This window comes from Trachinotus anak, unplaced genomic scaffold (genome assembly GCF_046630095.1).
Source record: "Trachinotus anak isolate AG129_WGS33_773 ecotype Australia unplaced genomic scaffold, CSIRO_AGI_Tana_v1 ptg000007l, whole genome shotgun sequence".
Classification (NCBI taxonomy): Eukaryota; Metazoa; Chordata; class Actinopteri; order Carangiformes; family Carangidae; genus Trachinotus; species Trachinotus anak.
In genome coordinates this window covers 15,677,879-15,705,725 of record NW_027273858.1, presented here as the reverse complement: position 1 = coordinate 15,705,725, position 27,847 = coordinate 15,677,879, and the positions used below count along the sequence as shown (strand labels likewise).

Here is a 27,847-nt window from a genome sequence, read left to right as displayed (position 1 = left end):
CTTAATTATTTAATCCCAGAGGTGTGTGTTTGTTGTCTGTTTACTCTTACTTCTAATGATCTGCGCGCCCTCCTCACGGTCGACACATTTCCCATGCTTCGTGAACGCAGCACCGCTGTGTTCATTCCTGCAGTGTCCCGTCGGAGGACAGTCTGCCTGAACTCGGGAGGGGAGTCGCTGGTAAAACTCCCAGGATTTACACTCTGCCATTTTGAGCAAAACCGGTCGACATCAGAGTTCAGACGCGTCCATCAAACAGAAGCCATGACCTGAATAAGCGAGCGACCGCGGCGAGTTGGTGAGCATTTCTTTCTCTTAGCTGCGTTAAGTGAGCAGCTGAGTTCAGGGACCGTCTAAAGAAGTGTTTTTGTTCAATGTTGACTCAAGTCTGTTGTCAGCCGTGGCTCAGTTGTGTCTGAATGGCGCATGTTGTGCTCCCTGAAACGTGCGCAAAGTGGAGTACGACGAAAACGAGAGCAGAGCAACAACTTCACTCCACATCAAAACAAAGGCGGAGGAGTGATCCGAGCAGCGGGCCTCCGTGTCCGGGACGCGGGCCTGGCTCTGGCTCTGTTGCGGCTGACAGCACGCTGGTACTGTTGTCTTCCAGCTGCCATGAGCGGAAAAAAAAGTGTTTTTTACCGGCACCTTGTGTGTTTGTGACCCCATGCTGCAAGAATGCGCTGTTACAATGGAGCAACAGTGAATCGTGTTTGAATAAAGAGGGAGGCTCTTTATTTGCACATGTGGATGGATTTCACTGCGAATACCTCCGCTCATTTAGACATATTTGTGTTCCGCCTGTTCAAAACATGCAAATGCGTCCTTTTTCATTATTTATCAGGGTGAAGCAACACTTTTTAGTCAGGTTTTTAAATTGATTTCAAAATGTAATATTTGTTGAATAGTGTTCAAATGACAATTATGGGTTAATTGTAACTTCTGTCTAATGCAAGAATAGTTAAAAGAGTAGAGGAGAGTCAGCAAACTGACTCAGTCATGTCTGCAGATGAGCAATATGTAGCTAAACTTTGCTAACATTAACTTTTAGCAGCCAAAAGCTAGCACATAGAGTAAATGGGTGCTTTTCAACTTGTGTGTTAGTACTTGTCTCAAAAGTTAGTCTCTTTAAAGAGTATAATAAAATATATAAGAAGGTTTAATCTTACGAATAATTCTTACGAAATGAGATAAAGATGAATCACCACTACCTCAGAAAACTGCAGTGCACCAGTGGAAAAGTGAAGTGACTGACAGAAACATCCTCCATTCATTCCTGCTGATGTTTTATTATTATTATTATTTTTTTTTTTTCTCTCCAGTCTTGCTTTTCTGAAGTGGAACAGATCTCCACAATAAATGCAGTGAGCCCTGTAATAACAGCATATAACTAACAGAATTGATTCATTCAGTTTGTTCAAGGTGTGAGGAGACAAAACAAAACAGGAGCGGCACCTCCTCTGCTTTGTTTGACAGGACAGCAGAGCTCAGTTTGCAGGCAGTGCCACTGGAAATGGGTCATCCCGTTTTCAGCTCTGCGCTAGATTACACAGTCATCGTGGCCACAACAGGAGTACTCTCCAGACAAATTAACTGGCAAAGTGTCTTATTTTGTTTGTTTCCCTTAGAGAAGTATATAAATAATCTACTTCCCAGTGTGTGAGATTACAGGAAATATCCAGAGAATCCTACAGAAACTTATCTCGCTTCACCAGGAAGCATCTGTCTCCGAGTTAAAGTTCAACCCCACTTTTTTTTTTTTTTTTTTTTTTTAAATTCAGCCGTTTTATTCTTAAACCACAATAGTTTTCTCTCAGTCATCATTTGTGAGTAAATGACAAAAATAGTAGTAGTGGTCCAGTAATTGGTCAAAGTTTTGCAAAGTATTTGCATTTGTTTTCTCATATCCTGACAAGATAGTTTCAGCTCCTGATCGCTGTTCCTCTTTGTGGATTGCAGTTTCTCTATGTTTGTAATAAGTTCTCGTGATATCCAACTAGACTAATCCACAGTACAGTTTTTCAGGGGTGGCATATCAAAGTGCTGACTGGCCTCTTTTAAAGCCGACAAATGCTGCTACTTGGCACCACATTATGACGCAGTTTGACCCAATAATTATGCTTTCACCCTTTAGACTTTGTCCATGAGGTGTGTATGTTATTTTTCCTACCCCAGGCTTATCAAGTGTAGTAATTAGTCTAAGTATAGTAATAATCAGTGATGATAAACCTGAGATGCTGCATGGGATGAGCCTACTCTTTGTCTCGGTTGTAGACCTGCAGTGAAACCAGGAACAAACTTCTACAGTATTTTAAAGAGGAAGTTTCAAATTCTTGCAATGATAATAAAGATGAAAAATAAGGTTAAAAATAAATTCTTCAGACTTATTGTTTATAAAGTATCTAAATACTGAAAAAAAACAAACAAAAAACATCCTAATTCCCAGGCTCCGTCTCTGTCGAGTTTGACAGTGATAAATAACCAGATGAAGCAGGGTGTATGACCTGTAACTCTGGTGTGTTTTTGAAATGTGATAAAATGACATTAAGATAATATTTGTTGTCAGTTCACACGGATATAGCAGGCTGGTATTTCCTGTGTGCAAAGCTGCTTGTCCCCGAGGAATGTGTGGAATGTATTCTTTTGTCCTCTGTAGATTTAGCAGCGTCTCGTTTCTGTACTGCCTGCTACAGAACCCGGGGAGAGATGACAGACTGGAAATGAGTCTGAAAGACTGTCAGTAACCCCTGTGGAGAACTCATCTCTCTCCGCGCCCGTCCCTTTGAACCAAAGCCTCTAAAAGTCGGAGAGGAGGGATGAACTTGAGGAAATGTGTGTGTGCCCCTGCAAACATCCTCTCATTAGAAAGATGTTCTCCAGTGTTTGACTGAAGACTTGTCAATCCACCACTGAATCAGAGCCCCCACTTCCCTGTTTATTTATAGCTTAGAGGAACTTGCCACTGGATGTCTCCTTCATGCAAGTCGTGGCTGTGATCTTGAAGGGAGGAGCGAGGCTGTAATTGAGGCTTTCTGCTTTCAATTATGTTTTTCAAGATTTTTATGGGGACATGAGGCTTCAGCATTTTGAAAGTGGCTTCTCTGTGGCCTCAGAGCCGGATGTTGGTGAGAACAGAAGAGCCATCACTTCAAAAGAGAGGTTGTGATTGAGTAGCAGGAAAGTTGACTTTGAGATTGCATAAAGATTATAACATGTTTACTCTTTGCCCAATGGAAAATTAGCCTGAATATCTTAAGGGCTGAACAGTTAATCAAAATATTATCCAAATCCCAATATGGACAAGTGCAATATCAAAATTGCAGGAGCAGCATACACCATAAATAAAGCATTGTAGTGCTACAGAGATGCCTCGGCCCCCTAAATCATATCACATTATCATGATTTTTTTTTTTTTTTCAGAGAAATTGCAGTCATGACTGGTATCGCAATTGCAATATCTGCCAAAAATAAACACTATATAATTTTTTTTGCATATCTTTCAGCCCTAAATACCATTAGTGTTTAGTAATATTCCCAACCAACTCTTAATACCTATGTTGAAATATGTTCTGTTGATCTAATACGGGACAGGATGAAACATTCATTTTCCAGAGGTGCTTTAGCCATTAAACCAGCCTTGTTCCCCTCTGAAGCTTCATGCAGCACCGGCTGCTGCGCCACATTATACCTGCTCCTCACAGCTGACTTCATGCTGCTTAATGAGGCAGGATCTTTGCCGCCATGGTTAACTTCTCTCACACTCATTTTAGAGCAGACTTGCTATGAAATATTTAGACTATGCTCATTTCAAAGCTCAGTATGTCTAAAATACCACACTTTTCCTCATCAATTTGCATTACAAAACCTTTGAACGTCCAAAACTTCTCAACTGTAACTCCATTTGAAAACAGTAACATTTCCTTCTCCCTGAGACTTCTTTCTTTATCCCTCCTGCTTTTTAAAAAAAATACTCTTCTGCTCCAGTAGAAGTTTCTAAAAAACTGTCATCACTATCCTGGGAAAACCCTCGTGTCAATTTGTCAGACTTAATGGACACAAAAGATTTTTTAACTGTCATATAGATATAGTTTGGATTAGCAGTCCTCTAGAGAGCTGTCCTTAAAACTAATCTTTGTTTTCCAAAATTTGAATAGAAGAATAGATTTTGTGTTGCATCTCTCTACTGTTTTAATCGCCTCGCCCATCTATCAATATATCAAGAGCGAGAGTCCTCGCTTCAACCTCAGAGAACAATTTACCGTATTAAAGAACTGCTCCAAATTCAAAATGTGATAATTTAAGAATTCCTGGAAGCGCTGTATCACCATAGGTGTATTTCTTTTTTTATAGCTAAAAGATGATCACACTCTATTAAAGATTGTTCACACTGTTCTGATCGTGTACTTGGAAGACAGTCAGCTAGTAAATGCTCATATGAAAAATTAACAGAAGAGCCAAAGTCTCCCGCTGTGTCTCTGAATTGCAGTATCCTTACTTCACCTTTTACATCAAATGAACCTCAGTTTGTTCTGGCGTTAACAGATATGAACTTGTTCCAGGTTGTCAAGGTTAGTCTTTCATTAAGCTTTCATGGAAGATGTTAAGGAAATATGTTTTATTTATATCCCCGAGGATAAGTTGACTTGTTCGTGCTTTCAGATTTAGAGCTGATCTGTTCAAAATGTGTCACCTCTGGAATATCTTTAGTTAGTTCATTGATATGTAATTTTTCTAATGTGTTCTCTTGCAGAGGAGAAGGTCTTGAAGTGGGGGGAAAAATTAATCCAACCAAGGAGGAACTGTTTTTTTGGATGGACACAGTCATCTGCAGCCATGTGCTCTACCAATCATTCAAACTGGGTCACATTTGAAGACGACAACACACCCCTCTCATCACCTCAGAAGCCCCTACAGTCACCAGGGCTTATCAAAGCATCGGTACCGCGTCCCAATGGTCTGAAATTAGTGCTTCCTCCAATCAGAGACACTTCCTGGAGCTTCAGTCGTTCCTTGGAATCCCCTCAAAGCCACTCAAGTCCTGGTGGAAGTTCCTGTGTACCATGTAACACGCCCTTTTGCACTCCCGTGAGTGGGGTTCCAAGCAGCGCATCCCCATTTCACTCCAACACATGGGAAAAGAACGACTTCTTCCGGAGTTTGTCCAGCACGTCAACCTCCTCTGCTCCCTCTCCTGCGCCAGAGGCCCTGAATCAAACCTCAGAAGGACCAAGCCCTTTCCCTGCTTTCAAGGGGAACTCAGGACACTATAACCCTTTCTGGGATGGATCTAGATACAGCGCTGATGTGGGCAGCTCCTCCTCAGACTCAGAATGTGACAATACCCTACCACGTTTTTTTATTCGGACCAAAGATGGCAGCGAGCCTCCACGTGACCAACTCCAGAGCTCCTTCTCCTATGTTTGCCACAGACTGGAAAGCCTAGGAACAGAAACGGACCCCGAAGCGGAGACAGAAAAGGATGGCGAGAGGCAGCCAAGTTGCAAAAATGAGGTGTTAAGTGAAGGTTCATCGCAGTTCGTTCCTCGGGGTCTGTTTCGTAGCCAGAAGAGAGACGGCTGGCCTGTCATGCTCAGGATACCTGAAAAAAAGAACCGCATGTCCTCTCGACAGTGGGGGCCGATCTATCTCCGCTTGTTGTCGGGAGGTGTGCTGCAGATGTACTACGAGAAAGGGCTGGAGAAGCCGTTCAAGGAGTTCCAGCTTCTCCCTCAGTGCAGGCTCTCGGATCTTAAACTGGAAAGCTACGGAGAACCCCGCAAGGTCCTCACGCTTAAGGTGGAGCATTTCTCCTACACCGAAAAGAAACGCTACCACCCAAAGTTGGAGGTTAGTCATGAGGCGGAGGTAGAGCAGCTGCTCAAGTTTGGCTCCACAGTGCATGACGACATGGAGGACCTGGTAGTCTCCATGGAAGAGGAAATCTTGAAACTGCGTATGCCCCATCAGCAGAGGCGACACTATGAGGAGCAGGAGCTGTCGCTGCAGATCACTGATCATATCTGGGTACAACTGGATAAATCTGGAGGAGTCATTGAGCGGACAGCTTTCACCCAGATTCACTGTCTGGCTTTCCTGAACGGACTAGGGGATTGTTTTCTCGCTCTTAATGATCTCGGGCTGCTGCGCTTTGACTCCAGCTACGGGTCTGAGGAGGACAGTGAGCTCTGGATGGAGATTGCTGACTGCCATTTTCACAAATGTGTGAATGAGATGGAATTTCAGAGGTCCCGGCTAATTAAGTTCTCACCTCCTGACGCCTGCAGGGTGGAGCTGATGCGGTACAAGACGACAAGTTTGGGTTGCACAGAAATTCCTTTCTCAATCAAAGCTGTGGTCACAGTTCAAGGTGCCTATGTGGAGCTCCAGGCCTTTCTTAACATGTCAGCCACCTTCCTTTCCTCCGTGGGAGGGTCTGACAGGCACCCACTGTGTGAGAATGTAGTGATCCGTGTGCCGGTGCCAGGCGACTGGGTCAAAGTGACACAGACAGTGGCCTTGCTGCGACAGAGGTCGCTGAAGGCCCGTATGAACAGAAATGCCTGCTTGGGCTCCGTCAACAATGGAGATTCACAGCCTGTCATGCAGGTGTCAATTGGCACCGTCAAATATGAGAATGTATATTCAGCCGTCGTGTGGAGGATCGACAGACTGCCAGCAAAAAATACAGGTATTAGATTTCTGAGCGATTAAACTTTACATATCATGTTCCCATCAGCTTCTTGTGCATGTGTACAGTTTGTTTGCCACTCAGTGGAGTAACACTCTAACTACAAGTGACCTTTGTTTTCTCCTTTGCAGCAGTGGATCATCCCCATTCATTTTCCTGCAAGCTAGAGCTGGGATCTGATCAGGAGATCCCAAACGACTGGTACCCTTTTGTCACGATGGAGTGTGAAATAATGGGTGCAGTTGTGTCACAGACGAGGGTGAAGTCACTGGGCACCACGAACGACATCCAGCCGCAGAAACATTTGACCAGCTGGACGCGCTATCATTGTCAGGTAAGATGTTTCATCAGTGTATTAATATCTCACTCAATACATGCATCAGCTTAAAATGTGATGGAGAAAACACCTTCATCTATTATTGTACTGAACCTGATGTCGTGTTTTTTTTTCTTTTAGGTGGAAGTGGAGAAGAAATGGATTGAAACAGAGTCAGAGAGGCAGTCTGGCTGTATGACACAGTGATGATCGAAGAGGCTCTGATGGGGATGTTATCCCTTTGGTCCACAACATTTGCCAAAATCTTCTTAGTAGAGGAAAGGGATGAGAGAAAATGAACAAAAACAAGGGGATGAGGGACTTTTCTGCTTATATCTGGTGTCAAATTCATCTAATAACACATAGCCTGGTAACCGATTTTGTATCCTTTAACTGAGACTGAATTATTCTAGACCTAATCAAAAAAAAAATTAACATGGTCTTCTTGCCTAGCACTTTACATTTAATAGATTTATTAATTGTAAGATTCCAGTTTATATGAGTACTGTATATAAGCTTGCATTTGCATCATCTGCACTGCCCTCCAGAATGATTGGCAGCCTTAATAAATGTACGCCAAACAGGCTGCATGAGATAAACAGCTTAAGTAATGAGCAACATTCACTGTGTTTGAGGAAAGCTAATTATCAGTAGATGTTTAGCACAAGGCCCTGTTGTTGCGCAGTGATGTTTAAACTTCACAAACTTCCAAACATGATTCATGTAGGTTATGGCTCCTCCACATTTAAGCTATATGTTATTTGGCAGTGGCATTACAGTTTTTGAATAATATATTCTCTCAGTACATAGGTAAACCTGTGTATCAGTAAATGTCAGACAAAACAGTGTGAACACCTTGCGGAAAAGGACTAGTAATGTGATTATAGTTGCACAAAAAGATTGATTCAAATGTGGGTCACATGGCCCTGAGTCCCACAGAGCAGCATTTGTCTGAAGTGGCTTAATCTCAGTTAATAAATAATATACAATAATAAACAATCATTTTCTTAACAATGCACAAAGTGTTTTACAAAAATAAATAAAACCAGACATTACAAATAATATAGAAATAAGACCAAAGAAGTTATTAGGCTCATTTGGTTAAACTGGCTCAGGTTAAAATGCCAATTAGCAGCCAGTTCTCAGAGGTGAAACACATTGATGTTGTGAGTCATCATGGCAACGTGAGGCAAACCACTACCAAATTACAAGTGCATTGTCCTGAAAGCCACAAAATAGTTTAATATTTTGAACAGTAACTGTCTTGCTTTCTGCCAAATACAGACACAGTTCACTTACAGAGTGAAGCAGCAGTGGCAGTGAATAACTAACCACACAGTAATATGACTGACTGCAAACTAATACAGTATGGCCCATCTTTGGAGAGGTTTTTGGAAAAGTTGTAGTATAGTAACAGCTATACACAAACTTTTCTGTGCAAAGAATGACTATGCAACATAGCGTGTTAATTTTAAGATGTAAGGTGAGAAATTAATTTTCTGTTTTTCACATTAATACAACTCATTACTTTTGTTGCTTACCTCGAGCCGACCTTTGACTTTATACCAAGGTTGTATTCTGGAGGACTGTAATGTTATTTAAACAAATCAAATCTTTATTATGTGATCTTTCTGCCTCTGGGTTGTGAATAGGTTGAATGGGGAAAAAAAAAAAAAAGTGGCGAAGCTTTGTAGTGAACAACAAGGCCTTCAGTGATGACTCGTGTGTATGAGGTACCTGGCTTAAGCTGGATATTATGTACATCAAGAGTAAAAACTGAATTAAACCTGAGTGACTGGTTCTTCTTCACAGATGTTCTTCAGACTGAAATAAAGCGTCATTCTCTCTCGTACTCTCTCCACTAAAACTTTAGATTAAAAAAAAACACATTTTGAGTTTATACCTTGTTAAACTAAGTCCCAAACCACTTAATGATAATTTTGTTCTGGCCTGTGGTAAACACATATGATATGTAGGCAGGGTGTGGAGTGATATTTTTGCCCTGAAAGCAATGCTGCCGTGCCAAAATGCTTTAAAATCTCCCGATGACAGAGCTCCCACTCAAAGCTTTTGTTTGTGGCCAAACAAACCTGGAGAAGCTGCATATGCTGAAACACCACACTAAGACACTGAATATTTACTGAACACAATAATGATCTGGGAACTGATGCATTAGTCAGGTTCACAAAAGCCTTTAAACACACAAAAAGATGGTTATTAACCCTATACCCTGTTTATTAAACTATCACCCAGTTAATTCTATTGTGTTTAACTGTGTTTTAAACATTATATGGTTATCTACTACAAGTTTTTAGATGTTTTTTTCAAGTTCAGGTTGATCATTACAGGGGGCTTTGTTTGTCACTGCAAAGAAGTAACCAAGGTCTGGGTTACTTCTGGGCTCTAAACAAACCTAAAAAGGCTAATGTTTTAAATTGAGTGTCATCTACTTATAATTCAAGGACGGACTCTATCTGAGTCCAGGGTTGTGTTTGTAGTTGTGTGACAGCTAAGTGCCTGCTAGTTTCAGCGGTTGCAGTATCTAAAGGGGTGTCTCATGTTGCTGCTGTTCAGCCGCAGCACTCTCATCCTCCTCAGAGGAGTCAACCTACAGTGTTGAAAGAGAGCCAGCGTTGCCAAATGGATGCTTGGAGGAAGCAGGGGTCACGGCCCCTCGCTGTTGCCACAGATCTATTGAATGCCAAGTTCAAAATGAAGTGTTTTGTAAAGGGTGAAATATTTTTAACTCCTGGCATTCTGCACTCCAGGGATCAGAAACTGCACCGAGCTCCCAGAGCTTTGGAAAAAAATGTGGAACAGTGTAACCTTTCTGCAGAAAGTAACCAGAAAAGGAGAGATGGAGAGGTTCTGCAGGACAAGAATATTTGAGGGATTGAATAACTATAACAGCACTACATGTCTGAGATAAGCCGCGACTAAGGTCATGAAGCCTTATTCAGCGCCAGGGTGTTTTTCTCCCTGTAGGTTTTACTGTTTGCTATAACGAAGTATTTGAAGGTTGCGGGTGGATCTGTGAGGTGGTGTGGAGGGGAGCCAGCTCTCACCGAGGCCCCTGATCCAAACATGTGACCGCCTCCAGCCACACCTCCCGGCGGAGCCTGATCACCGTCACCTGTGAGTGCGCGTCGCTCCAGGCAAAACAAACCCGACTCTGTCGCCCTTAACTTTATGAGCCATCTTTCCCGTTTAATGGAAACCCCTCTGTCACCGCTGCGCTGCGGGTTTTGCCTTCAGTCATGCTGACCAACACAGGCCCCGTGGTAAGCGCTACAGGGTAACTCATAATGGCAAAACTGTGGTATTGAGTGAAGGCCCTTATGGACGTGGAGCAGCCTGATGACTGTGCTCTCCTGCTCAGATACAGGCTGCTTGTTGTGAGTCTTGTTATTTGGATATTTATGTCGCTGTTTGTTTGGAATAGCTCAGTGCAGTTTAATTTATCACGTCAAACCAAATCTCATCCAGCAATCTTATCAATTATGTCTCACATTGCTTATTATATCACCATCTGTCAACCGTGAGGTGTCTCTCTAAGAAATCTGCCTAGAAATATTTTATGCCATTATCATTTGAACTCAGATTATTTTAATTGCACAGTGAGGGATCTTATCTGAAATACATTCTGAGAAAAATGGAAAAAAAAAAAACGTACAACTACAGGCTACTGAGAGATTATATGTAACCCCCGAAGTGAAGAGTGACTTTGATGTGTTCAGAAAATGTCCTCAGTTATATTTAAGCACTTGAGTCTACTTCTTACAACAGTCAGCAACATAGAAAAGGGAGATGTTTGAATGAAGTTTGGTCTGTTGCTTATAAAGCACACACTGACTGGTTGTGATCAGTCACTTCATCCTCACAAGCAGCTCACCAGCTTCTGACTTAAACTTTCTGAAACCAACTACAGGCCAAACTCTACTTGTCCATAATTGATGATGTGATTGAGAGTATGAGGGAGCTCTTCCTGGATGAAGGGCTTGAAGACTGCATCCTGGACGAGTTAAGACGTGTGAGCCATACTTTACATAACCCTGCTTCCTTATAAAAAATAAATAAATAAATAAATAAAACTGTGTATACTTTATAACTATAATTTATATTTTGACTCAAGTTGTCAGTTGCAGCAAAGTTAGATCATCTAGTGAGGAAGTATGCACCATAGCAGGGAGACATACTGCTGTGTCCTCTGCTGTGCAGCTTTGGGAGTCAAAGATGATGCAGTCTAAAGCAATGGAAGACTTCAGGAAAAACAACATCAACTCATCGAGCTTTGTGCTCCAGCTCCCTGCCAGCTACAGTCAGACTGATCAAGAGCTGCCAGGTAACACAGTGCCACTAGAAACTCAATTGCTTACCAACAAAACTTAACATCTTTAGATACATTTGAACTTTTGAATTACTGCAGATCAGGCCAGTATTTTCAAGCAGCTCATTTACTGTGATTTAATGTGTGCACAACAGCAGACTACCTTCTGGATTAAGACATTTTTGGTGTGAATTTGTACATGTATAACTAGAAACTACTGAAACTGAAATGATCTAGAGTTCTGGTTTATGTTCTCAGCCTCAGTTGTGATCCCTGCAGGTCAGAATATCCACAGCTTCCCAGTCAAGGCAAGTGTCGTCAAGATTTGCAGTCCATCGCCTCCTTTTTTGATCTTATTTAGAAGCAAAGTAAAATAATAATTTTAAAAAATCAAGTTGCCTAAATTGAATTTGTAAAGACACCAAATTTCAAGAGGAAAAAACAGACTTGAGCATCTAGGATTTTTTTTAAATAGCTAACACACTTGCATCATATGACTGACCTGTCTGATCCACGATGATTTTATGCTTGGTGGCCCAGTTGTGTAAGTTTAATTTTTTTCATCCTTTGTTCTCTGAATTTAACCAATCAAATTTCAGGATTTGTTTTTACTAGTTTCTGCTTGTTTTTAATGACCTCAGAACTTCAGTAGGCAAATTTAAGCAGATTTAATATTGGTCTTGAAAATAATGGTGGTTTGAATTTTCTATCTTTATATGGAACTAAAAATTCTCAAAAACAATGAAATATGGTGCAAGTCCTGGAAACTTTAAGGAGATAAACTCAGCTAGATGGTTATCATGGTAAAATATTTAACTCCTTTACATATAATGTTGAATTGCAGAACAACTCGGAGGCGGTGGCTACTTTCTCTCTTCCTGCTGGGTTAGCTTATCCTGTGCAGATTCCAGCAGGAGTCACTCTACAGACAGCCTCTGGTACGCCATGAATTTATCTGTTATAGGCCTACAATTGTTCTTGTTTTTAGCCCAGACTGTCTGGTGGAAATAACATTTCACCCTTCTCTTTCGTCTCACTGAGGTCAACTATACAAGGTCAACGTTCCTGTTGTGGTTACTCAGGCCCCAGCAGGTCAGCAAACTGTGTCTCACCCCACACAGAAAGCTCCTGCCCCTCAGTCAGCTACAGTCCCACCAATTACCAGTCATCCTCAGGAGGGGGAGCCCTCCCCTCTTCCAGCTACTGCTGCCTCACAGCTGCCACAACCAAAGACCCATTCTCTCCCCAGTCAAGAGGGCAGCCCCTCCCAGCAGCCACAGGTTCCTGATGCTGACACCTCGCAACTTCAGGGGGTCCATTCTCCATCGTCTGAGGTCACGCTGAGAGAAAATGAGCCGAGTCCACAACCTGAACCTGTGAACTTAAGTATGACCGCCTCACCCTGCAGTCAGGTATTAGACTTCCAGCTCAGCACAGAGGAGGCTTTGACACAGACGGCGCAGTTAAAGACCAGAGACATTGATGACATCCTGAAAAAAGTGATCGAGGAGGAGAGAGAGAAAGCACAAAGGGTGAGGAAACTAGCGCCTGAAAAGACTGAAGACCAGTCTTCCTATAAGAATATTCCTTTTTTTAAGCAAATGCCAGAAACACAAATAGAAAAAGACCAGATGTCGCAGTACAGGTGTGTATTGTTAAATAATAATTCCACATTTTAGAAATAACACTTCTTCACGTTCTTGCTACGAGTTAGATGAGGAGATCGGCACAACTCTCATATCTGTATGCTGAATGTGTTGTTGAAGCCAGCAGCAGCTTAGCTTAGCATAAAGACTGAAAACAGGGGAAACAACAAGCCTGGCTCTGTCTGATGGTAACAAAATCTGCCTTCCAGCAACTCTAAAGCTCATTAATAAACATGTCAGTTAGTTTAAACCTTTATGCTAAGCTAAGATCAGCTGCTGGCTGTAGCTTTATATTGACTGGACCAACAGAAAGTGATTTTGATCTTTACATCTAACTCCAGGCAAGAAAATGAATACGTGTATTTCCTAAAATGTTCTTTTAAAGAGGTGCTCACAAAATGTGGGTTTAAAAGACATGGATGTTAATTAGACAGAGAGGCTGGGATGAAAGACATTCAGTTGCATTGTGGGAAGTGTAGGGTCCAGTGTTTTTGGTTTTACTGATACTAGCAAGCAAGAGTCAAGCAGCAACCTCCGCAGCTGAAAAACGAATCCATGCAGTTCCTCAAATGGCCACTTGAGGCTGGCTCCAAAAGTGAGACAGTCCCCACAGACTCCCATGTTAAAATGCCCAACTTTCCCCAACAGCCTGGTCTCTGTAGCTAATCCCCTCTTCATGACAACTGCACAGAGGGGGGAGTGTTTACATTTTATTGAGGCTTAGAGTTATGCGTAATTAAAGGCTTTAAGTGACAGGTGGGTGAGCATATGCTTGCCACACCTCTCGGCTCCACACTTGCGCCGCCTCTTTGCCCATTTTGGCCCTAGCCAGTGTTAGGCAGAGTCAGGCACTGCCATGATGGCAACAGTGGAGCAGCCCACTCTGAGCTTAAAAACTTCTCTCCAGAAACCTACGGATGACATCACAGAGGTTACGTTGATCTTCATATGGTAAAAATCAAGATGTTTTAGCCTCGGCTACGATTTTTCTTTTTTTTTTCGTTATGGACCACTTTATGGAAGTTCAGTACTAAATTGTTGGAATGCCCCTTTAATTTATCAGAAATAAATGTTTCTATTTGTGATTAAAATGAGCAATCATGTAATCAAACTTTACCACTTTTAGGTTTTTTTTGATCATGATGTTCTCAACATGAATTGTATTCAAATCTCAAATACCTGAGTGCTGCACTTTAACAGCAACAGCAAACGTGCAGTGGAATTATTCAAAGAACAGTCGTCTTACCATAACCATTACTCCCACGCCAACTTCAAACTTAAGAATATTGTCGTGGCATAACCATTACATTTCTTCTTGCCATTCCTACTTAGATGGACCTGGGCTACAGCTACAGTGAACTGTCAGACATCGTTCAGCTGGATGGTCCTGCAGACAACTCTGACGTCGAGGAGGAAAATGGAGTTCCGCTGGAAGAGAACGACTTTCTGGGCATAATCAACGCAGAGGCCATCAAGGCCCTGCAGGAAGGAGATGGAAGCAGTGACGGCAACAGCATCTCCTCCAGCAGCGACAGTGAGGGAGCAGATGAACTCGCTAATGTAGAGGAAGAGGTGAGCGGGAGTGATTTTGATGTTTTGTTTGTTTTACACTGAAGCAGCTCCTCAGTGCCTCTTTCCTTAGAAATGACATGTACCATGTCATGTTTTGCAGGCAGCACATTTTTTTCATTTTTTTCCAACAGCGTTTCCTTGATTGCACATTTTAACAATTTGTTTCCTATGACACACTTTCTGTTGACAAGGATCCTTTGAATTCAGGTGATGATGTGATTGAGCAGGACATCCCAGATCTCTTTGATACTGACAATGTAATCGTTTGCCAGTATGACAAAGTAAGAAAATTTCAGCTCTCTACTGGGCATTATTTACCTCTCAACAAAGCCCAGTGCTGAATACTGCTTTTAATATTGTAAAATGTTCTTTCTGTTGCAGATTCACCGTAGTAAGAACCGCTGGAAGTTTCATCTGAAAGATGGAGTGATGTGTTACGCAGGCAGGGACTACGTGTTCTCTAAAGCTGTAGGGGAAGCTGAGTGGTAATGAGCTTATGCCTTCCTGAAAAGATCAGACAATCATGTAGAAACGGGGGAAACAATGATTTAAAAGGGAAAAACAATTAGTGAATTTAGACCTCTTAGTGGTGTAATTTGGCACAGAGGGCAGGAAGTAAAAACGCCACCGAGCAAAATCACTGTTACTTTAGTTTCTTTCTTTTTATAATGCAATTATCAGAGCAAGCCTGCAAGTCAATTACGATGTTACAACCGATTTACTTAGTGTTGCTTGTAAATCCAATTTGCTGAGACAAACAGCATGAATTTATGTTGTATAACGTTTTGTTAAATAGTTTTCTTTATTAGAGAAACAAAACATTATTTGACCTGGAGTTTGTTGCTTTGAAGATACCTACTGCTGTTTGATTTCCTAACATTGTAGCATTTTCCCTTTTAATCACGTATCAAATATGCTGAACTGTACTGTTGTGCTGCAGTCAATGAACTCTTTTCTTTCTCTGCACAAAGCCAGTGTTGCCTCATTGTCATTTTAGTTTTTATACTAAGGTTTTTTTTCTTTTCAACATTGATTAAATAGATATAGTGCTCAGTACTTATGCTAAGGTTTCCTACTGCTCTGAAGCTGTAGTGACGTCCCTTGAAAACAAGGTAGAAAGAGGGTCGTGTGACAGATCCAGCACCAACTCACAAAACTGAAAGTCTATGTGACAAATCTTTGGAAAATATTTTTACTATTGATATGTCAGGTTCGCAATTACACATTGTGTTGCACAGAGGGAGAATTAATGGAACCGTGTGTGTGTGCGTCAGAGACCAGTGGAGTAGAAGTAGAGGCTTGGCATGTGAATCTTTATATATTATGGGATGTAAGACTCAACAGCTGTTTTCTAAATGGGGAAAATAATTGAAAAAAAGATGGTTAGAAGAAGTAATTGTATGCACTTTTTATTTTTAATGAAATGTCTTATTGTGAAAATCCAGGACACTTTAAACAGCAGTAATATTTCTCATCAACCAGACTCGGCTTTAGTTGAGTTCATGTGGGTGCTGTGTCGGCAGTGTCTGTCTGCAGTTTTTAAGTCTCCCGAGTACAACAATCCAACAGATGGCACTAAAACTCATCTCTGCTGAACTAAACAATGTTACATTTGATCACATTTACCTCATTGTATTCACACTTAAAATCTCAACCTCTATAAGCCCATAATAATAAATAATGTCCACTTATTGATCTTTAATAGAACTGAATGTTTCTGCTTATAACAGCATCTTACTCAGGTGCTGTTTTATATAGCTCGATCTTAATAAATGGCCATCAATGATAAGCGTTAGGATAGCTTTGCAAATAAACTGGCCCTTTTTTTATTTGTTCCCCTTTCCTGCTCCATCAAACTGCTTCTTTGTACCACATTAACTGTGTAGAAATGGAGACTACAGCACCTGTTGTCTTCAATTTGAGGTCTTTTGGTCCTGACTGATGAAATTCTCATTTTGTAAACTAACCTAGATCAAAACTGATCTGTTGCCTGCCACGTACAAGATGACAATCTCTTCACTCTGACCTAATTTTTTTGAAGAAATGCTACATTTTTAGCAAGACGGCAGATGCTGCCTTTACGTTCATAGTAAAATTCTATATGTTGATGGTCATGTGGCTCCCTTGTTTAGAAAGCAACCCTTCATCTTAATGTGGTAGGCGTAGAAGCTAAGTGAGTGTGGTTTCCTGGTGGCCATTTTTTGGGTACAGTTGAGGTGTGAAGCCAGGGTCTGTGACCTGTAGAAGTCGGCGTTGGCCTGGCAGCAGCCGCAGCGACTCAGCAGCAGACACATGTCCTTCCTGAAAGCCCGTGTGAAGATGGTGTATAGGAAAGGGTTGCAGAGGGAGTTGATGGGATAAAAAAGGATGAGCAGGATCTTTGAGTGAGACACAGTTATGAGGGGCATACGCAGGGCTGCAGAGATGGCGAAGAAGGAGATTGGCGCCATGCAGATAAAGTCAGTGAAAATGAGCACAGCCATGCGTTTGGCAATCTTGGTGTCTCCGTGACGAGTAGAGTGCTCTGGCTTGTGAACACTCAGATATATGCATATGTAACAGTAACAGACCAAAATGAAAGCAACAACATTGAGAATGAGCACAGCCACCACATAAACCTGAGAGCCCAGTGTGTCGATGTCCATGGGCAGACAGATGCTCACTTTGCTGTAACTGCTGACCCCCACAAGAGGGAGCAGGGCAACCAGCAGAGAGAAGCCCCAGCCTGCCCCCATGATGGCTGTCACATGGTGCATCCGCAGCCTCTTGTTGACATGCATGGCATTGGTGATGGTGTGCCAGCGTTCAAGGCTAATCACAGTCAGTGTATATACTGATAGCTCACTGGCAAACACTGTCAAAAACCCTGCTATGCCACACCCAGGCCCGGTCTGCCAGTCCGTGGCATGGTTGTAGTACTCGTGACGGGAGTAGTGATCCATGAAGGCGATGAGCATCAGGTAGAGCCCCATGCACAGGTCAGCAAAAGCCAGGTTACACATGAGGAATTTGGAGATGGTTAGCTTATGGTGGCTAATTAGCAGAATAACCAGAACAGCCACGTTACCAGTCACAGCGAAAGCTGTAATTACCCAGGTGAGACAGCGCAGGAAGGGAGAGCCCAGCAGGTCCTCACAGGGGTTAAAGGCATCTGGCTTTGGGGTGCACTTGACGAAGGGGTTGTTAAGACAATCAAATTCCAGGTCTGCATACTGAAAGTTGATGTCATCAATAAGATTCACGCTATCTGCAGTGGGCTCCCTGAAGAATACAAACATGTTAAGATTAACATGAGTAATTGATCAAGGAAAACTATCTGCTTAAGGGACAGTATGAAAATTATTGAGGTGAGGGGATGAAGAAAAGGGAGTATTGGTGTTTTTTGGTTTTTTTTTTTGCTGAAGTTTTTTGGGAGAGCAGGGGAAAGCTCTTTAACTTGTTCTCATCCAGAGTTAATCTGTCAATAAAAGATTCAATATTTTTATCAACGGACTGTCAATCTGTCTGTGTATTAGAGAAGTGGTTCTCAAAGTCCCCATCATCCATATGTAACACAATGGCAGAATGTATGACTATTTTTCATCATGGCTTTCAAACACACTCTGTAATAAAACAACTGAAAGCTAAAATCTGATGAGGGAACTCTGGGACAAAATCTTATGAGATGGGGGTTTGTGATCTAATTTGTATCAGTTAAAGGGTCCCTGATGTGAAAAGTTTGAGAAACACTATATGAGAGTTTTTCTCACATAAATGATCTGGAAGCTAATGGCATCAATATGACTGAGAAACAGAATAGAGGTGAATGTTTGTTATTAGTGATTAAAGCTCATTAAAATAAAGTTAAATGAGTCACATAAAGTGACAGCGACAGCTCTAGGTTAAAAAAATATATATGAATATTTAGTAAACAGGACATTTTGTTATGTTAAAATCCAAAATCCTGCTAAATCCACTGCTTTTGTTTAATTTGGCTGTAAATTAGAGTACCCCTCAAATTCTTTGTACACTATAAGTTATTAATGGCAAAATGAACTGCATCAATTCAATAGTGATGCATCTTTTTCAAAGGGGAAGGTCCGGATGAAATACTAATATTGTTGGGAAGGGGTCTTAATTTAAAAAAAAAAAAAAATTATAAAATCCACTCCCCTTCCCACCCCAATACGTTTTGTACATTCCCTAAGTGTGCAGTGAAGTAACTCACATTTCTGTTTCGCTGAGATCACAAAACTTTGTGAAGTTCTTTAAGGCACTTTCCCTTTAAATGAAAAAAGGAAAAGAAAAGGTTAGATTACACAAAATGTCAATAAACTCAACTGCTAATTACCAAACTCCAGATGATCTGCATTCATTGGGCAGAGCAGCTTTTGTTCTTTATGCAGATGTGAATGGATTTGCTACATCTCTTGGAGTGGTTGTCAGCTACCTTTGTTTTCGACGCCACGTGTGGAAGGCGCAGCAGTGGCTGGGGTACGTGAGCTCAGCCTCCACCAGTTCAGCCAGGCTCTCCAGACGAGGGAGACTCTTCAGAGCAAACGCAGAGCTGGCTTTCAGAAACCTCACCTGCCTCAACCCTTTAGGTGGGAGGGAACTCAGAGCTGTGGAGGAAACATCCCTGAATCACACACGCAGAGAACGTAGACATACATTTCAGTGGGGATTAGTAAAGTAGCTACCGATAAAATAGTGTTTTTATGAGACATTGGACTACCACGAGCCACTAGAGCAGCTGCGTACCTCAGCTGGGATTTCATGTGTAATTTAAACTCTGTTGGAGAGATGCGAAGCCAGGTTTTCATACAAGAGGGCCCATCATTTGGTGTTTTGTTGATGGTGCAAAGAAATGCTGTTTCAGGCAAATCTGCTGAACCTCCCACAGGTGTTCATTGAGCTCTAGTGACTGCGGCAGCCAAGCCTTAATTTACAGTGTTTTCATATTCATTAAGCCAGTGAGCAAATCATGCTGTTTTTCTAAAGAGATGCACATTCACAACAAAAGTGCTTCATCACAGAATGGACATTGTAATTACAATGACATACAGGGCTGAATTCATTTTATCCGAAGCAAAGTAAAATTCGGGATCTACTCTGCTTCCTGATTTGATTGGATACTTGTAACCTGACATTACACAGAGGTATCACATTGGACCCCACACAGGCAAAAGAAAGACCTTTGGCATTTCCAGCATGTCAGTAAATACCACAGACACTAATTCATAAGCAAGATAAGAGGAAATTTCATATCTACAAAATAGGGTTGCTTGCAGTCAGAGACCTTGTGAGCTGTATGCTCCTCAAACTTGACTGTTTGCTCACTATAATCAGTATTCAGCAGTCCTGGCTGCCTTGTTGGTTGTTTACACAGACTGACTGTCACTGCCCTAATGTTTATACAATAAAATGATAAACATTGTTATGAATATTAATCTTGCATCACTGACCCAGTTCAAATCATCACCACAATCCCGTCGATTTAAACAACAATAGATAGAGAATGTATGATTGTCCTCTGTCATATTTTGCTTTGCTACAATCAAAAATTTTACATTACCCATTAACCCAAATTTCCTGTCATCTTTCTACTATACATTATTCTAAGAGGCGGAAAAAAAGCCTATTTTCAATATATTATTATATATTTTTAAGCTGACTCCTGGAAACTTATCACAACATTTTCTTTGGTTTTATTGGTTCTATTAACTTGAATTACTGTCACTTACAGAGAACTCGGACCCGTGGCTCCTTCAAAGGCATCTTCTTGAATGTAACTGAGATACATGTTGTCTCTCAAAATTCTACAAAAGACATTAAAACAACTGTAACACAAGTGACCTTCACTCCTCCACAATCTGTAGTTTTGCAGTTTCCATACAGTATGAAAGAAAATTCAAAATGACACGCTAATGTCCAACAGTGCCCAAAACCATTTTTTATCTGCTTTTTGTTTTCTCAATTTGACACTGAGGAAGATGAGCAATATTTTTAGACAGCAGGGTGTCTGCGCATATCTCGTCCCCATCAACATTGAGCAGTACAGGGCAGAGCAAGAAAACAACGGGGCGTCCAATCTTTGTTTAGTCTTACATAATATTTGTTTACTGGTACACTCAGTTTTTAAGATTAGAAAAAGACAAGCTTAAAAGATGAACAACATACTTAAGAGCAACATACTGTATCGACCTGTGATGTTGTTGTTAGGCTAGTACTGTATGAGGGAAAAATCTCGATCATCAAAATGCTTACAGTGCGTTGAGTTTGGTTCCGTTGAACGCGTGTGACTTTATTTCCCTGAAGCCGTTTCTAACGAGGTTCCTGCCAAGGACACAATGTTATAAATTTTAGTTCGCTGTCAAAAGCACCTATCACCAAGGTCAGAGAACTGAACATTCAATTACATAAGCATATTAAGACACATCAAAAAACATTCTTAACAAATGGTGACAAATTGTTGCTGCCAGCTCCGATAATGTAACAAAAACAAACTGACTCCTGCACTTACATGTCAACGAACTCCTCTGCTATACCCTGGAAAGAATTGGCAGGAATGAAGTCGATCCTCATGTTGTCTGCCATTTCTCTGCACACGGAAGAGATAACACTCACCATTCGCTCAGGCAGTTTGGCTCAATTATCAGTTAGACAAAATTATGTATATACATACAAAAAAAAGAGCAGTTTGAACTGTGACCCAGTTGCAGTATTTGCAGCAGGGTTAGTGGCATCGTGACATTGATAGATAAAAGTAGAACTGGGCTCAGAATGAGCAACTTGGGTTCTACTCAAGAGTTGGAATATGAGGAACGTGCACTTTTGCAACATTGCAGAAAGACACTAATCCAGTTTGGAAACACACTATTTTTTAAAATAGGATTACTTACAGGATAAGATTTGGCGCCAAGGAAGAGATACTTGTGAAGTCTGGGAAGTTTATCATTCCTGTATTAGAGATGCTCCTGTGAAGACGAGCAGCAGAAGCAGATGATCATAAGCATTAAAGGCAACTCTTTAACGTGTCTGCAAAAGAGTCACAGATTATCTCAGCCCTTTTAGTTCCACATCTTTTTCAACACGGTCTGACAATGTCATACATATTCTGTATGGACTTATTCCAACTCATCATTTCTGTTAATTTGATTTTAATCTTTATAGGGACATGACTAGCCTTAGCTAGTTTTTTTTTTTTTTTTTGTAATACAAGTACTGATGCCTGTTAAGAAACAACAAGAGTCCCCTTAACGGAGACTCTGGGATCTCCATTTAATATAAAGTCACGTTTGAACAATGCTGTGAGAATGAGATTGTAATGACTGACCCACCGGCTGCTCAGTGGGGTTTAAATAGATGAATAATAGCAATAATAATAGGAAGACTTACAAATATTCCAGTTTGGGCAGGTCAGTGAAGGCCCCTTTCTCAATAACCCTCAGACTGTTGATATTCTGCACCGAACTGCAGGAACAGAAATGAGAAAAAATATCAGTAATTACAACAATGTTGTCAGTTGCCCTCAACAAGCAAACACAAAAAAAAAAAAAAAAACCCATAATGCATCAGCCGCTCTGGAAGTCAAGGATTAAACACGCTGCTTTGTAATTGAGAGGTTAATCCTGTGGAACTTAAATGAAATGCAAAACACATACCAGCTGTTCAAATGAATAATTGCTTTCATCACCTTTAAATAGGATGTGTGATGGAAAGGTAAGTGTCGCTTACATCTGCGTCAGGCTGTGGAGGGAGAGGAAGGCATGTCTCTGTATCTGTGCGATGCAGTCGCTCTGGGAAATCTCACTGTGACACAAAGAAATGGCTCCACATCAGTCAACAGATTAACAAGAGACTGTAAACAAATTACTCTGGAAACATCTCAGATTCAGCCAGAAAATATGGAATTTTAGTTAAACAAATATTAAGAGAGACACAGTGTTTATTATGGATTTATATCCACACATACTTGCTTTCTTTGGGAAATAGGGCAGAGTTGATTGATACAGGGATACAAACCATGAGGGAAATATTAAAATATCACCTCTCTCACACACACACACACACACGCCTTCGCCTCATGTTTGGAAAAAATCCAAACATGCATCTCGGACGCATCTAGGCCAAGATGAGTTAGTGAAGATGTTTAAGAAGGAGGACTAAACAAAGAGGTTCAGAGACAAACAAAGTCAACAAGACTTTTTGATTTGTCCTTGAACACTTTGTTTTCTGATGGCTGACTTTCCTCTCCATCCTCCTTTTGTAATCATCGTTTCAGACTCCCGCTCCGCTGTAATTAGCCGACACTTTTCTTGGGGTTAATGTCATTCTGCTTCCATTTCACACCAAGAAACAATTAAATGACTCCATCTGCGCTGCTTGTATTTTTTTTATTTTATCCCCTCCTCTGATTGCATTGCGTATAGTGTCATAATTACCACTTACGGCGCATGAAAAGCTTTTTTGCACATGATCATCACGATGAAGTGGCTCTGTGATTTCCAGCTTGCGTCATCGGTGGCAAACTTCACGCAGCTCCTTGTGTCATTTCACCTTGACACTGGTTTAACTGGCTAACTTGCTTCGGGCTAAAAGATCTGTGAACCATCTGCAACTCCATTTAAACTTGAATTTATTTTCTCAACTAAAAACTACTTTTTGATAGCGACGGAATAAACCTATCACATGTAAAGTATCTGAGATTGATAAGACTCGTCCCTGAGGAGCAGAACAAAGTCAAACGCACTCTGCTTAAACTGCAAATGATTTCACCACAGGGTAACAAACATTTCATATTTGCTCATTAAACTGTTAGGGGCATATTAATTAAATGGTAAAACCCATTCAGGATACCGTTATGGCTTTGACTGAGTTTTTAGTAGCTGTAAACATGATAAAGATAAGGCCTAATTAATTAGCAATTAAGGTGAAGAGAGGTTATGTTTTCAGCAAGCTATCTCACTCTGTTGTAATTGGATTTAGCGGTGGAGATATTTTTGGTCTGGTATTCTTACCCTTAGACAATTCTTAGGTTTTATTACTGTGTATGTTCTTGTGCTGTCAAGCAGCTCAACTATTGGGAGGTCAGCTGGTTATGAAACTATTAAACTTTAAAATGTCTTAAAATGTCTAGCTTTTACGTACTTGACCTTGACTTTGTTTTTTTAACAGTTTTCTTTTTTCTTTTTTTTTAAAATAGATCATGTTTAACAAAGAATATCCATGAATATGGGTAATTTGTCACCTTTTTGTTGATCTTTAACTAACTGGCAAACATAACATCACATCTACATTTAGAAACTTTTTCTTTAATTACTAAATGGGACAAAGTACCTACAGGTTGACAATACAAAATGAAGTGTACTGCTGTAAGAAAAAAAATGGAAGTCATGCGTAACTCTAAACAAAGCACATGTAGGAAACATGATGACTTAAGCATGTGGGTGAAACTTTTGTCCACTGAATTAAAATGATATTTTCCCATGGGAAGTAAACTCCAGACCAACACCTCCAGCTGAAGTGCAGATATTTCAGGAAGTCGAAGACAAATGTCAACACTGTGAGAAAGTGAGGTCTTAGTAGTCAGAGTTCATCGGGTCATCACAGAAACATGTTTTGATTTTTTTTTTTCAAAATTATGGGACATGATTTTTTTTAGACATTTTGTGCCCACTCTATTTTTATTTACAAGTCTTATTTATGAAAATTATATAGTTTTCATCATCACAGCTACCGAAACATTATGTGTGTAATAATTTAACACAAGAAACTCAAATATTTAAGTCCTTTTAATGGACATAAAATCACAGAAACACTAACAACGACAGAAACACTTTTCCAGCATTTTATACTCTCTTCAGTATACATACAGCATACTACATACTACTTCAATGTTTGGTTTAATACTCCAAAATATGACCCGTATATAGGCTACCCATTTCCAGGCAGGCCGGTGTGTGTACATGTCGCAAAGAGACACTCCTCCATTTCTTATTGCTGCTGTATTATGCTCCCGCATATATCGATAAATAACCTGATTCACCACTTGCATCATTATAAATACTCCGCACACACACTCCTGTAGGCGGCGCTACAGGGACAGTTCCTGCAGTGGGTCTGTTTACAGTAAGTTCACTCAGAGCTCAGGGCAATAACACTGTTCACAATGCTGTAAATGTTTGTGTGTGTTTATTTAGAGTTGTTCAGAAGTTTTATGTCCAAACTCTGTCACAACACACATGCAACTTCCTTGATAAGGAGAAATTGATCTGCTAATTAACATTTTCTGATCAGGCAGCATTCTCCTTTGCTTGTGTGTTTCGTCAACACTGGAGTTTAAATCGGCGGTGTGTGTCCTTTTCTAAATGAATCCCATTTTACTGCAACATTGAGTCACCCAGAGTACATCTGACTTACATTATCGTGACGTTGATCAGCTCCTTGAAGGCATGAGTAGGCACCTCTTTCAAGGGCAGATGAGTGAGCCATCTGTAACAATCCAAAAAAAAGTTATTAACTCTTTATTTACAATATAGGCTATAAAAAAGATTTTTTTAAAAATACAAAAAAAATGTCCTGAGCTTAGCCTTCAAAATTAGATTTTTTTAAAGTCCAAAAGTAACTTAGTGAGAAGCCAGACATAAGTGCCAGAAATAAAAAAAATAAAATAAAAAAAAGTCCATGAAGTAGCAGGCTACATGGGCGCTGACGGGTTCAGTAGGTAATAAAGCAACACAGATCATGCACAGGAGGGTTACAGACGAGAGCTAAAAAGCTGTTTTACTCACAGTCGAGGCACGGATGTTGTCGCTGCCCGGGAGGCCAGCTGAGTGTCTCTGCTGCACTGAAAAGAGTCGGCGCTGCAGCGGCAGATGGCCGGACAGGTATAAGCCCAGCAGGAGCGCGCATTCAGGACACTGGACAGCGCGACCAGGAGCCAGACCGCCCAGGGAGCCATGCGTGACACCGAGCCACTCACTACAGAATCTTAAAAAGAATATATAAAGAAAAAAAAAGTTGAAGATTAAAAAAAAAAAACTACTCTGGGAAACTTGGTATGCTAAGCCAAAGGCAAAAGGCTAAATAATTTTATGCTCTTTTTTTTCCCACTTGCGCTCTGCCTGGGTTTCAGGGTCCAGTGCTGCCTTCAGGCGCTGCCGTAATTGTGAGATTGGTTGCGAGTTTGCTCTCTGTTCAGAGGATCTAACGCAGTGAAACACAGGCGGGATTGCCTTTGACAGCTGAGCTGCAGAGATGTGACGTTTGGTGGGTGGAGATCATGAAGGCTCTGGTGTTAAAAGTGATGTGGTGGGTTCACTCACTTTTATTTGTAATAAATCACTTTTCAAGAGTGAGGAGTAAGTTTTTTTTTTTTTTTTTTTTTTGCATTTTCAATTGATGTAGGTTTTCTTTCTAGTTGGATAGCCTTGAGGTTTAAATATTGTATTTCTTAGCCTATTAGCTGCACCGTTAAAACACAGAAATAAAAACTATTTCTCCTGTTTCAATTGACCATAACAGTGAGTTTGCTCTTTAACTATGAATCATGTAGACTTTTTACTGACTATTTACCATTGCATGCTGTACATTTTTAGATTTAACGATGTGCTCTTCCTACTATTTAAAGGTTCTACAAACAAATTTTAAACAATAATATAGCAGCAAATACCTATCCTGTACGTAAAGATATACTGGAATAATGTTGAGCAGAGAACAAGGTCACACCCCCTTTATATGTGTAGTAGTCTGAGGCTCCTTGTTCTTTGTTTTGGTAGCTGACAGAGCATGCACAAAAGTGTATGTGAGTCCCTCCTATTAAACCATTGGTCTTCTCAGCATTTAGAAACACACAGCCACCGTCCACAGGTGAAATAGCACAATGCACAATCTTTAAGGCAACTAACAGTTTCTATTAATTCTACAAGATTGGAAAATCTGCACTCTGAAGACCGGATGTGATGTACACGTCATTCTCCCTTTAAGACTGTATGAGACGTACATGTGTAGTACATGATTACGTTGTTTTTAAGACATGTGACCGAAAAAATCCATTGTGATTCGCTGAAATTTCGTGTCAGAAAGGCAAAATCCATTATGGGAAATGTGTTTGTTTGTCATTTTAGCCATTTTAGACCCAAAAAGTTTTCAGAATTGTTGTTTGGACAATGGCTAAGGACCTGAGCAAGGCGAGTGATACTGAAGCACATTACAGCAGTTACCAGGAGGAAAATAACAAAAACAATTACTTAAAAGATTGTAAAAGATTCAACCTGCAAAGCTGCTAACCAGCGTCAGGATGAGACATGTCAGCCAGTATCACTAGCTACAGGTAAAGATTCACCTGATGCAACGCTGTAAACAAAACCTTTATTTCAGCCTTTGAAGCAGAAAAAAGCATGAAGTAAACACCGTTTGAGACCTTTAAACTTTTGATTTTAATTGTAAACCGTTGCCTTTTCCCTGATGTTCATCAACATTAAAAAAAGAAAAAAAAAAAAATCAATAAATGTCAAAAATGTTGAACTGAACTGAGAAATTTGACAAATGTGCTTGTTTTTCCAGCCATATACGATTTCCAAGGCAAAGCCAATGGTTTACAAAGTCAGATGTTTGAGCTCTCAAATGTTTTTTTTATGTCATGTTTCTATCTCCTGAGTAATAAAGGTTTTAGTGAACATCAAACTTCTCATAAAACCCTCATGTTTTAGAAGGTTGCTTTCAGTGCTTAGGTTTACTCTTTTTTAGAGGGCGCCTTAGGTCTTATTGGGTTAAGCTAGTGTTGTACTTTACACATCTGCAAGTATGCGAGGGTCGGCAAGGTCCACTTGTGTCCACGTGAAGTAAATTTTGTCATTGAGGGTGAATGCAAGTGTGTGGACATCTGTGTACCCACTAATTTGTTATGTCTGCGCAGACAGTCTGTGTGAGGAGGTCTGTCACCACCCTCACCGCCACAATTCATCTTTAAAAGAATACAAAGACAACAAATGTATTGTAATTCTTCTTGGGTGGATGTTGCCATTTTAATTTGATTAGTCACGCGCTTGCTCAGACTACGTAGGCGACGATCCACTGCATGTAAATTATCCTCCAAGTTAAGTGCAAGTGAATATAACTGAGGCCTTAGACTAGCTCTCAACAATAAGGTAAGGCAGACAAAAAAAACATGCATACTTGATGGTCACTGAGATAGATTACAACAGTCTGCTAATTGATTTCTATATCATATGGAAACTAATGGAAACCAATGGATGCCTGGGACAGTGAAAAACCTGTATTAAATAAAACAAACAAAATCATTAAATCTATTTAAA

General features: G+C 40.6%; 3 protein-coding genes across 7 annotated transcripts; 2 read left to right on the top strand and 1 right to left on the bottom strand.

Annotated features, from left to right (window-relative positions):
• Window positions 1-75: 75 nt before the first annotated feature.
• On the top strand, window positions 76-8,795 carry ston1 (stonin 1). 2 transcript variants are annotated; one of them, XM_071480946.1, is made up of 4 exons: window positions 76-298; window positions 4,751-6,688; window positions 6,820-7,022; window positions 7,146-8,795. In XM_071480946.1, the coding sequence occupies exons 2-4, from the start codon at window positions 4,834-4,836 to the stop codon at window positions 7,209-7,211; spliced, it is 2,124 nt and encodes a 707-aa protein (XP_071337047.1). In that variant the 5' UTR covers window positions 76-298; window positions 4,751-4,833; the 3' UTR covers window positions 7,212-8,795. The 2 variants fall into 2 exon arrangements, with proteins under 2 accessions (XP_071337047.1, XP_071337046.1); XM_071480945.1 differs by lacking the exon at window positions 76-298 and adding an exon at window positions 372-702.
• Window positions 8,796-8,887: 92 nt separating this feature from the next.
• gtf2a1l (general transcription factor IIA, 1-like) lies at window positions 8,888-15,605 on the top strand. 3 transcript variants are annotated; one of them, XM_071480953.1, is made up of 9 exons: window positions 8,888-10,285; window positions 10,933-11,034; window positions 11,223-11,346; window positions 11,611-11,639; window positions 12,176-12,269; window positions 12,373-12,863; window positions 14,310-14,549; window positions 14,741-14,830; window positions 14,931-15,605. In XM_071480953.1, the coding sequence occupies exons 1-9, from the start codon at window positions 10,262-10,264 to the stop codon at window positions 15,036-15,038; spliced, it is 1,302 nt and encodes a 433-aa protein (XP_071337054.1). In that variant the 5' UTR covers window positions 8,888-10,261; the 3' UTR covers window positions 15,039-15,605. The 3 variants fall into 3 exon arrangements, with proteins under 3 accessions (XP_071337054.1, XP_071337052.1, XP_071337055.1); XM_071480951.1 differs by having other exon boundaries at window positions 11,590-11,639; XM_071480954.1 differs by lacking the exon at window positions 10,933-11,034 and having other exon boundaries at window positions 11,590-11,639.
• A 308-nt stretch (window positions 15,606-15,913) lies between these two features.
• On the bottom strand, window positions 15,914-25,872 carry LOC139623075 (lutropin-choriogonadotropic hormone receptor-like). 2 transcript variants are annotated; one of them, XM_071480949.1, is made up of 12 exons: window positions 25,644-25,872; window positions 25,322-25,520; window positions 24,951-25,022; window positions 22,266-22,340; window positions 21,927-22,001; window positions 21,431-21,505; window positions 21,052-21,129; window positions 20,796-20,864; window positions 20,273-20,347; window positions 18,979-19,167; window positions 18,757-18,810; window positions 15,914-17,810 (listed from the first exon to the last, which is right to left on the bottom strand). In XM_071480949.1, the coding sequence occupies exons 2-12, from the start codon at window positions 25,489-25,491 to the stop codon at window positions 16,661-16,663; spliced, it is 2,082 nt and encodes a 693-aa protein (XP_071337050.1). In that variant the 5' UTR covers window positions 25,492-25,520; window positions 25,644-25,872; the 3' UTR covers window positions 15,914-16,660. The 2 variants fall into 2 exon arrangements, with proteins under 2 accessions (XP_071337050.1, XP_071337051.1); XM_071480950.1 differs by lacking the exons at window positions 22,266-22,340; window positions 24,951-25,022; window positions 25,322-25,520; window positions 25,644-25,872 and adding an exon at window positions 22,225-22,243.
• Window positions 25,873-27,847: the final 1,975 nt, after the last annotated feature.